Source organism: Cyphomyrmex costatus, unplaced genomic scaffold (assembly GCF_001594065.2).
Source record: "Cyphomyrmex costatus isolate MS0001 unplaced genomic scaffold, Ccosl1.0 scaffold75, whole genome shotgun sequence".
In the NCBI taxonomy this organism is placed as follows: Eukaryota; Metazoa; Arthropoda; class Insecta; order Hymenoptera; family Formicidae; genus Cyphomyrmex; species Cyphomyrmex costatus.
In genome coordinates this window covers 276,768-288,633 of record NW_017280322.1, presented here as the reverse complement: position 1 = coordinate 288,633, position 11,866 = coordinate 276,768, and the positions used below count along the sequence as shown (strand labels likewise).

At 33.7% G+C, this 11,866-nt stretch overlaps 1 protein-coding gene across 1 annotated transcript in view; it reads right to left on the bottom strand.

Annotated features, from left to right (window-relative positions):
• The window catches only part of LOC108780986 (something that sticks like glue), a 24,575-nt gene that overhangs the window by 8,169 nt on the left and 4,540 nt on the right, over window positions 1-11,866 (bottom strand). Inside the window, exons 6-12 of the mRNA XM_018548841.1 lie at window positions 11,080-11,341; window positions 10,730-10,979; window positions 10,322-10,634; window positions 9,973-10,042; window positions 9,605-9,892; window positions 7,632-7,814; window positions 7,109-7,408 (exon numbers count right to left, since the gene is read on the bottom strand). Coding sequence (XP_018404343.1) covers window positions 7,109-7,408; window positions 7,632-7,814; window positions 9,605-9,892; window positions 9,973-10,042; window positions 10,322-10,634; window positions 10,730-10,979; window positions 11,080-11,341 — 1,666 coding nt within the window. The remainder of the gene's footprint in view (window positions 1-7,108; window positions 7,409-7,631; window positions 7,815-9,604; window positions 9,893-9,972; window positions 10,043-10,321; window positions 10,635-10,729; window positions 10,980-11,079; window positions 11,342-11,866) is intronic.

Genomic DNA, 11,866 nt, shown 5'->3' with positions numbered 1-11,866 from the left:
TGTGTGTGTGTGTGTGTGTGTGTGTGTGTGTGTGTGTGTGTGTGTGTGTGTGTGTGTGTGAGTGCGTGCGTGCGTGCGCGCGCGCGTGTGTGTGTGTGTGCGCGCGTGTGTGTGTGTGGAGGTGATGTGTGGAGGAGGCGCTAAATGGAAGGATGAGCGTGTGTATATCTGTGTATGCATAGATAGTGGCGCATGTATATTTTAAAAATTCGTTAATTTTAGTCACTTAATATGAGAAAAACAAACAGACCTATAATAAAATTAAATACATAAAAAAATACAAAAAAATTTCTTATAAAGTAAAAATTTCGCTCAGAAATCACACTCTTATTAACATACTTTATTATTGTTCTAAATATAATAATGTCAATACTATCTCAAAAATAATCAGGTAATAATTTCTTATATTTTACTTTTCAGATATAGAAGCGTATTAAGTATGAGGGGCCAAAAACACGCATTTTTTCCTTAATTCAGTCTTCTCAGTATTCACAAATACATTACAAGTATATAGAGAAAAATATATTAATTTGTACAATCGAATCGCGAGATAAGAGTTAATCGAACACAATCATTTCACACACAATATTCAAAACGTATCACTCTTGCAAAAATTAAAATGATACTATAGTAAAATATATAAACTGCATAAATTTGATATATAGCAAAAACTCCACACACATATATGTACATACTTTATGCGCGTATTACATGTATTCATATTATATATACCGACCGAGACACTACCGTGTGTCCAGATTTTTAATGTTCTTTATTTGTTTTCTGTACTTATACATAATAAAATCATTTATTTAAGGCAGAATAAAGAATAATAATTTGAAAAATTATAAAGAATTAAATGTAGCTAAAGGAAAAAAAATTTATGCAGAAAAGAAGATGTAGAAGATTTAAGTTATACCTAGTTAGAAGACCGAAAAAAGACAAATATTCGTAATTTTTTTCAAAAAAGTATATTTATAACTAATACGAATACGAAATAATATTCCTATTATAATAGGTGACCTATTTTAACTTATCCACTAGAATATCTCGAAAACTAAATCCAGTAGACAAAAATGTTACAAATAAAAATGGAATGGTGTCGAGGGGGACACGTTTTAGTCACGTTGTTCTTTTCTAAGTGGAGGCGCTAAAAAGATATGAAGGTCACCTCCACTTTTTTAAATGGAATTATGTAATTTTTTTTTAGATAACGTGATTCCTCTAATTATTTTGCACTTAAAAGTATTAAGGTAGAGATACCAAAAAACCAATAGTTTTCGAGATATTTTACACTTTATTTTGATACATATTGACACAAAATGTTAAATAACTCGTAAACTTTTGACTTTTTGATTATCGTACCTTAATACTTTTGTGAACAGAATAATGAGATAAATCAAATGGTGTAAAGAAAACACATAGTTCCTTTAAAAAAAATATGTATACAAAATGGATAATTTTTTAAATACGCAACTATATGTTTTCTTTAAAAAGTCGGCCATTGTCCATCTATTAAAAAAAAGTACGTATTGGAAAAACATCCTTTGAGTAAAGACTACATCTACATGTTTATCAAAGGTATGTAAAATTTTAGATTGATTGGTGCAGTAGTTTTTGAGATATCGTCATCATCGATTTTAATAATATGAAAAAAACGCGTCTAAAATTTGAAGTGCTGTTTATCCTAGATTAAAAAATTATTTTTTAACTTACACGGAGAGTCATCTATTCCAGGGCCATACTTTAGTAACATAGAATAGATGACCTGACAATCAGGTAAAAAGAAATGATATTTGTCGGTCTGCAATTGCTGCACTAGACTACTATGACGAACATATACTCAATAAAAAACGTATATCTCCATGAAAATATAGCGAATTAACTTAAGGTCTTGCTTGACCGTCATTCGGCTTTTATTCAATTATTGTTTGAATTAACTTAAAATTTTGTGTATAATAGAATACTTCTAACATTATACTTTAAGAAAATGTGATTTTCGAAACTTTTTTCGAAATTTTTAACTAGGTATAACTCCTTTTAAATTATTTAACCATTTATCATTTTTGTAATTTTTATACTTTAATCTTTATTAAAAATTTTATTTAATTTTTGTAATTATTTTTTAATCTTTATATACATTTAAGAACTCTATATATCAATAAAGTTCAGTAAATGTTATAAAAAAATAAACATCACGTAGTTAATATACATCTCAACAAAATTATCTTTTTAAAGAAAAGGAGAAAAGACGATAAGTGTTTCCTCTCACACAAAAGACTGTTACATATATTATTACAATATACAAAATCTTTAAATTTTACGCTAATTATGAAAGGAATATATTTTCCTGCAACATATAACGTATACTTTATTTAAAAAAGTAAAAGTACAAAAAACTTAGCGCTGCTAGAAATATAAGTGAATGTAAGTTACATAAAAGAAATGAATAATGTTTATTTTTAAATTAACATAACTCACTCATGTATCCTTGATTTTTTGTATATGTATTTATACTTATCCTATACTAAATCTCACACTGTGTGTTTACATGACACAAGACACTACTAATAGTCTGTATCTTAATAATGCATTTTTTTTCTTAAATCTTTACATTATTTCGATATTATTTAATAACCATCTTATTATTGTATATTTTGAGGTCTAGTAGCACCAAGATTTTTGTACTTTTCTTTTTTTAAATAAAGTATATGTTATACATATGTTGCAAGAAAATATATTCCTTTTACAATTGGCGCAATTAAAAAATTTTGTATACTGTAATAATATACAGGGTGAGGCATTTAAAACAGTTTTCACTTGAATAACTCTCTTGTTTTTAACAGTAGAAGAAAGTGTTAAACAAAAGTTGCTTGGTTTCGAGAGGCACATAATGTCAATAATTGTTTTGTAGGCGTAAAGGATAGGCAAAGGTTAAATCTGTTTTTCTAAATGGAATATGTTTTTTTATTTACATTTTGATAGAGCATTTAAAAACGAATACAGTGACCTATAATTGCATGTCATTCAAGGTTACGCAAGGTCAATAACTCTTGATGAAGTGAGATACGGAAGGGATGAAAGGACCCCGCACATTTCTTATGGAAAAATGTCCCCGATCAAATTGCTCTGTTTTGAGACATATACTTCTTGTGGTTCTGAATAAATGTCTCCATTACCACATTCACATAAAATCAACAGACAAAAAGATATAGCGTTTTGAAGTCACAGAATTTGAGTGTCGCCCATCCAGTGCCGCCATACCTCCTTAAGATAACTTGCTGTTTTCTTTTAGACTGGGTTTACAACTTCGCTTTAAGAAATCTTAAGCCATAAAGCGATAAGAAATTGACCAATTATGATTGGTCAACTATGGTTGAATGCGAGAAAAATAATCTACTGTGATTGGTCAATTTCTTACGGATTTACGGCGTAGGGCCTCTTTAAGCGAGATTATGGACTCAACCTTATGTGTAATAGCCAATAGGTATACATACGCATGCATTCTTGAATGTAATTTTCGCGCAAATACACATTTATCAATTACCTTATTCTCTTAATCTCTTTGTTTTTGTTTTTGTCTCATATATGACTGGGTACTCGCATGACAAAGTAGGCATCCTGACGTTCGCACGTGATTGCGTGTCGCACGCGAACAACCGCTGCGCGCTTTGTTTACATTCAGTAAATCGCGTATTTTCTTGTAAGTAAATCGCAACTCACAGTATAAAATAAGCGATCACCGCGGATGATCTGGTAACTAATAAAATATAGATTTTGAGTGAATTATACTTTATCTTAAAAACGGTTCATCTATATATAATTATTATATATTAATACATAATTAAGAATAAACTATCGTAATAGAATTCCGTGTTATATATGTGAACAAACTTGTGTCATGCGTGAGAGGCGAGGGAACTCACGTTAAACAAACGTTGTATATGTATATTACATATAAAAGAAAGCATCAAGTTATCTTAAGGAGGTATGGCGGCACTCAAATTCTGTAACTTCAAAGCGCTATATCTTTTTATCTGTTGATTTTATGTGAATGTGGCAATGGAGACATTTGTTCAGAATCACAAGTACAACATATCTCAAAACGGAGCAATTTGACCGGGGACATTTTTCTATAAGAAACGTGCGGGGTCCTTTGTTGATTGGAATGAAGTATTCCCAGAACACTTCGTTGACTAATACCGCTTTCACATTCAAGCTGTCTTGTACTGATATGTGGATTTAGGGCCTTGGCACACAAAAAACTTAAGGCAGTACGACGTAAGCAGTAAGGAAATCAACGTTGTAGATTTGAGACTGCTTAAGTTATGGCCTTACGGTCTCTATTGTGATTGGTCAATTCGCTTACTGCTAAGTCTTACTGCCTTAAGTTTTTTTGAGTGCCAGAGCCCTTACTGCTACAAGGGCTAAAATGTTTGTTGAATTTCCGTCATCAGTTGCTTTCTTGGTTCGTTTGCGTTTTTTATTATCCACACTTCCTATTTTTTGAAAAGTTTTTACTATGTTTGAAAAAACAGAGTGAGGGATGGACACGATCGAAATTTTTCAACATACAAACGTGTACTGCTTCTTTCATAATTTGGCGAGCATTCACCATAGATGAAAATTATATCGACTTTTTCCACTTTTGTATAACGTATTTCGCAAGACACGCACTTCGATCGATAAATTCAAATTGATCAGTAAGTATATGGATAATACTATGTACGATTCAATGTTTATTTACATATCGTGATACACTTGAACGATTAGCGATATATCAACAAGCACAGAAGACACGAAATTATTCGAAGAGTGCCTTGAAACAATTTATTTTTTATTACATTCATTATTTTGCATTATTGATCTTGCGTAACCTTGAATGACCTTCAATTATAGGTCACTGTATTCGTCTTAAAATACTCTATCTCTCAGAATGTAAATTAAAAAAATATTCCATTTAAAAAAACAGATTTGACTTTTGTCTATCCTTTACGTCTCCACTTACAAAACAATTATTGACATCACATTATGTGCCCCTCGAAGTCAAGTAACTTTTGTTTGACACTTTTCCTTCTATTATTAAAAACAAGCGAGTCATTCAGGTGATCTGTTTTAAATGCCTCACCCTGTATGTAACAGTTTTTGTGAGGGAAATACGTACACTTGGCGCCTTTTTTCCCCTTTTGTTTTTAAAAGGTAATTTTGTTGAGATATCACGCATTTTATAATGTTAAATATCTCTTGTAACTCTGTATCATATATATACACATGTACATATTATATGTATACATATATGTTATTCTTATAATAGTCTTTTTAAAGACGTATTTTGAGGTAATTTTATTATGAGAATTTTAATATAAAAATGTTGAGACTATAATAATTTTTAAATTAATCGCAATTAAATTTCGCTAATCACAGAGCTGACATTTCGCGCGCTCGGACATAACGATATGACAAGTGAAGAATGTACCACGAGAGCCCCCTTAACATGCAATATTTTTCAGAAAGTTGTTTAAAAAGAAAAAATATTTGTACATTTTTAATTGTATACACATGTGCATAATTAATATCGCAATAGTATATCGTAAAATATCAATTCAATAGCAAGATATTATGAATGTTTCAAAATAAATTCGTAACTATGTTTATTTGTCTCGTATGATAAACATTTGTATTTACATCGATATAAAATAAGATATGCTAGCGAATGCCATCTGACCTTTAAAACGTGAATCGGATAACATTTCCGAGGGCGATAATGATGATGACGTATCTGAATGTAAAAATTTGACAGTTCGGACATCGCAATATCTTCATTCGTAAGGTATGTAGAAAGGCAAAAGAACAGTTTATTATATAATTTAAAGTTTTAAGTAAATTGAGAATACTGAATTAATCGATTAATTCAGTTGTTTATTGTTAGATCCGATAATCTCGAGTGCTCGGAACTTATCGATTCGCGTAAAGAACACGGTATGATCTCGCTTCACGTTTACTTGGCGCAAGACACTACCGTGTCTCTTGATCTTTATTGTCTTTTGAAGTAATTCCCCTAAAAACAATACACTTTTAACAACGTTTATGTAGCGGAAATTCTGTGAAAATTAATATTTGGATATTGCCTTACATCTTGTTGTCACACGATTCTGAATATTCGAAATGTGAGAGTCCTTTTTATCGCCTCCAATTTACGGAGTAAAAAGAATCTGATGGAGCAAAATCAGGGGAGTAGGAAAAGTGATTCGAACTATGCAATGCTGACTCAAGAATTACTCCTACATATTTTGAATCAGTACTCCAGGTAGAACGCAATCATAATTAAAACACAATGATATCATAGGATATCACCATAACGTCATTTAATATATAAAAATGAACTTAGAAATAACTTTATAGTTATTAAGATCAAGTTGATGCTCTTATGATATTATGACTTTTATGTAACAACACAACTTAAGGTGATAATCCTATGATGATTTTTCAGTTTTCACAAGTTGTATAAACATTGTCTGAAATGTATTGTATCTAGGAGTTATTACTTTGAAAGATAATAAAGGTCATTTGTATATTAATTAAGGTGTGTTTATTTTCTTATAATATTCATCAAACTTTATTACCGTATCGTGTGTGCGTGTATACATACGCGCACACGCACGCGCGCATACGCACACACACACACGCGCGCGCATGCACGCAAAACGACATATATACAATATACGAGTACATATATGTATATAAAATATACGCAGAGAAAATTATCTGTTAATTTATCAACATCAGTCTCTTCATAGTACACAAAAAGAGAGATAATTTTTACTTTTTTTAAACTTGAATGGAACATTGAAATGTTTATTATCAAATTTATGCAATTAACTGTGTGCTCAACTTGTATATGCATTATCAAAATGACTTGCAGAATTGTTTCAGTACACCGGCATTTCACGCTAACAAGATAATTCAATTCATATACCATGTCGCTTTTATATAATTCATTAGCCATAGTTTCGGAGCTTTTGTATTTATAAGCAAACTAATGGCATGTCGATAGATTATCTGCATAACGTAGTGTACATGAATGAAAGTACTATTGAGGCGAAAATACCTGTTGTAGGAATCATAATAGTCTTTCCTGTCCGTAGGTGAAGGTCCCAATGACATAAGCGGTGGTGGTGGTGGATGACCTCCAGTGACTAGATGTGGCATCAACGGCGGTATATGTTGGGACGGCTGATTTCTTCCTATAGGATATCTCGGTAGCGGTCTCTCCCTAGGCGGTAAATCACGTTCACGATCACGAAATGGATAATCATGAGCCGGTGAATCGCCATAGTAAGTGTTATATCCATCTCGAGGTTCTCGTGATCGAGGCCTATCTCTCTCACGATCCCTCTCTCTTTGAAATCTGGAAAATTAAGCCGTTCATGATACATTAATGGGCTTTCTACAATAACCAGAATTTTAAGTCTTAAGCGATAAGAAATTGGTTAATCACAGTCAAATGTATGAGAAGAATAATAATTTATAATTGGTCAATTTCTTATGGCTCTAAGATTTAAAAGCTAAGGTTATGGCTTATTATATGATAGAAGGTCTATAATATAACGCGAATATTATGCGAGGCATACCTCGGAGGTGATCTGACTGGTGATCGATATCTCGGCAGTAAGTCGCGATCTCGATCCCGCTCGCGGTCTCTGTCGCGGTCACGATCACGGTCTCTCTCTCTATCTCTCTCCCGATCTCTTTCCCTATCTCTATCTCTCGACGGAGATAGTCTCGGCGACTGACTGCGAGAATACGATCTAGATCTGTAACAACAGTGAAACTTGAAGAATAGAATAGAATAACAATACTAATAATACCATAGAATTATATAAGGAAAGGAAGAGTAGGTGGGATAGGGATGAAGAAGAGGACAATGAGATGTATAAGGTTGAAAAAGTATGGAAGGCATTGAAGGAGGTAGTATATGATGCAATGGTGAAGAAGAGGATAAAGAAAAAAGGAACTAGAATACAGGGATTGGTGGAACAGGAGCTATACGAGGAAGAAAAGAGAAACGAAGAGGATCTATAGGAGATAGAAAGAAGGAAAAGTAGAAAAGGATAAATATATAGGAGCAGCAAAGGGAGAAATTACTGAAAAAGAAACAGATAGAAAAAAGAGAGGAGGAGAAATTAGAGCTAAAGAATATAAGAGGAGAAACGGAAGTGTGTGGAGATTTATAAATAGAAAAAGAGGAAGGAAGGAGTGGATAGAGAACAACATTGATAAAGAAGAATGGTGTAATTATTTTATGAATCTGCTGGAGAGTACAAAAGAAGAAGTGAAGAAATAAGGATGTATAATGGAGAGGAGCAGAATAATGATGTAATTCAAGAGGAAGAAATTGGAAAAGCGTTAAGTAGATTCAAGACAGAAAAGGCGGTAGGAATTGATGGGTTCCCGACAGAGACATGGAGGTATGCAGGTGAAGGAGAATGGAACAAACTGGTGGAATTAATAAAAATGAAAAGAAGGGGTAATGCCAATGGACTGGAAGAGCATTATTATGCCACTTTACAAGGGAGGTAACCAGAAGACAGAAAATTACAGAGGAATATATCTCTTATGCTTGGCTTACAAAATATATGCCGAGATTTTGAGAGGGAGGTTAGAAAAGGTGGCTGAAGAGAAAGGATGGATTCCGGATAGTCAGGCAGATTTCAGAAAGGGAAGAGCAACGATAAACAACATTTTTGTTCTTCAACATTTGTTATAAAGAAGAAGAAAGAAGGCAAAAAGGAAAAGGTCTATATACTTTTTGCGGATCTAAAGGCAGCTTTTGACAAAGTAGACAGAGAGAAATTATGGGAAATATTGAGAAGGAAAAGAACAGAGGAGCAATTGATAAGGAGAATAGAAAGTGTATATGAAGAGACGAAGGCAGTGGTGAGATCAAGAGATGACCAAAATCATCTTTTTATCTATAGTAAGTTTTTTTAGTGAGACTACCAGCAGCCTTAAGGCGATCGTAAACTTGTCTCTGAGATATTAGACCTAAGTAATTGATTTTCAACAATATATTTCTTGTTTATTAAAAATCCTCTTTTCACAAATGCTTGACCATGACTCAGAATAAGGATCTTTTTTTACAAAAATATAGAAATCTTGGAAATTATCCTGACCCTGAAGCAAGTTTCTCAAGAAATGATCAATTCTTTGATTTTATTGACTGTGGCGCCGTGATATAAATGAAACAGACACCGAGCTAAACAGATGTTTTAAATTTCTTTTACAACTACTTTATTTTTCCAGAAAAGTTTGCTAAATCACTGACTTTTCCTGACTTGTGGCAACCCTAATCACTGAACATATTACAAATTTCAACCATTAAGTTGACTAGGATAATGTCAAAATTTTAAATTTCGAATTAAAATATTACAAGAGATTAATTTCTAAAGTTTCACATATCAAAGAACAAACGAATGATATTAATTGGAAAAAAAATACGAAACTATTGGATGAGTTATACTCCGATAAAATTTTCCTATAACGATTCTGCCAACTTCATATCTATATATGTATATGGCAATACATGTTAAAGCTACAAAAGTACCTGCTGATAGAGAAGCTGCCACTTCTTGATCTACGTTTTGGAGTGCGACTACGAGGTCGGAGTGGTAATGGTGATCTTGATGATCTTCGCTTCGACGGCGGACTGCGAGACCGACTGATGCGAGACGCAAAAGGCGATCTACGGCCAAAGGAGCGCGATCTAGATCGACTGTAACTACGTGATCGGGATCGTGTTCTGCTTCTTCTTCTATGTTTCCCTAAACGTCGATCTCTCTCATCCTTCTCTCGCAGCATTCGCTCGAATGCTTCCAACGGATCATCAATGATTCTGAAGAATGAAATGTATACTGATGTAACATATTCATTAATCTTTATTAATCAAGAAAAATTACTGAAGAATTAACTTACCCAGGTGGATTTCTATTGTGTATATTTCTACCTAGTCCAGGTGGTGGTGGTTGCAAATTTCGATATCCCACTGAAACAAGAAGTATAAGCAAAATACTGAAGATGAAAAACAAAAAATGAAATAACCCAAAAATCAAAATATATAACGATTCATATGAGATGCTTTGAAGAGTACAAATAAATATCAAATTAACGTATTTACTTGCACCTAAAGTATTTTGTATATATAACAAAAATTTTACACGAAATGTTGTGAAAATGCTTTCAGGAAGTAAACATTTTTGTATTTAAAGCACATATATCTCTTTTTATCTACATATTTGTATCGAATTGAATACATGTTGCTTACTATGATGCAATCCTCTCATTGGTCCTCTTGGTGGCCCGCTGTAGTTTCGAGGTGGCTGAGACGGTCGGTATCCTTGTTGCTGATAAGGAGGTCTATCATATCTCGGCGGTCCGTAATGTGATCCCGGTTGATGCGGATATATCGGTATTCGATGACTCATATATGGATCCGGCAAAAGCGGAGGATTATGGGGAGGTACATTTGGGGGCGGTTGATTATAATTTGGTGGTGGAATGCGCTCTTCGCCTGGTGGAAAAGGCAGTAATGGTGGTTGATTGCTGGATGAAGAAACGTGCAAGTGAGGTTCGTCGACCTGAAATATTGCAAAAATATACAACAACGAATTAATAGAAATGTTTAAGTATAAGAAAGTTCTCTTAACGTAAAGAGAATGTTCTGCTCTCTCACCGTTGGAGTGCCAGCACGGTCTTCGTTAGACCTACGTATTCCACTATCATAATGCATAGCAGGTGGATAATGTCCATCGTCTGCTAAATGACCCTGATAGCTCTTAGAAGGAGGTGGGTTCATTAAGTGAGGTAACACTGCATTTGACGATGGATATTCACCGTGTTGGGAGTGTCTGGGCGACAGGGATCGATTTCGATTGTGATTCAATGGCCGTAAATTTTCAATTCTACGACCACGCTCTCCGCTTCTACATTGTTGTGAAATACAAAATGTAACTTGACTCTCTCTTTACATTATATTTTATATTGCAATAGAGACTTGATAAGATAAGGATTTGTTTTTCCTACCTGTCGCGATGTCCATCCCTGCTGAAACTTCGTCGACGCTCTCTCGATTGACGTTCTCCCGAGTATTCATTGTCTCGTTCTTTCTTATCGCGGCTGGAAGGATCGCTTCGCTCACGTTCTCTCTCTGGCGAGCTCACAAGGGCAGGAATTGGAAGTAGAGGTTCTGTTCCCGGAGGAGGAGGTACCTCAGTTTCCTCGTCAGTTGTTAGTTTTGTTACTGAATCGCTTTGCAAGTGTGACTCTGAAGTAGATTCAGGTAGAGCTGTCAGAAGCACATCAAGTATAATTAGGTGATTCCAATTGGCGATTATAGCTTATTAAAAAGCGGATTAGCGATATATCTTTAGCATTCATCGAATTGCCGTAGACAGGATTCTTTTACACTCTCTCCCTTTCATAGTGCATTGGAGGTTATGTGCTTAATATTGTCAGCTGGTCGACATAAATTCGAATATATTCGTCAACGATATATTATTGTAGTGAAATGGGCACGTCATCTAGCACGTGTCATTGTTATAAAGCTATTTTTTACCTACGTGCTATCTGAATAAAAAAAAAGTCGGGAAACTATACATTGACTATTACATACTCCAATATAATGGCGCCTATCTGTTTACATACGAGAAATCAGAAAACATACGGAGGGAGTATTTATGTTGCAACAAACGCACGCACGCAATGTATGATATATATGTAAAAATATATATGTAAAAAAAACAAGAATTGTCACATCATAAAATAATATTTCATATACATGCAGTGAAACAAGAGAGAGAGAGAGAGGGGG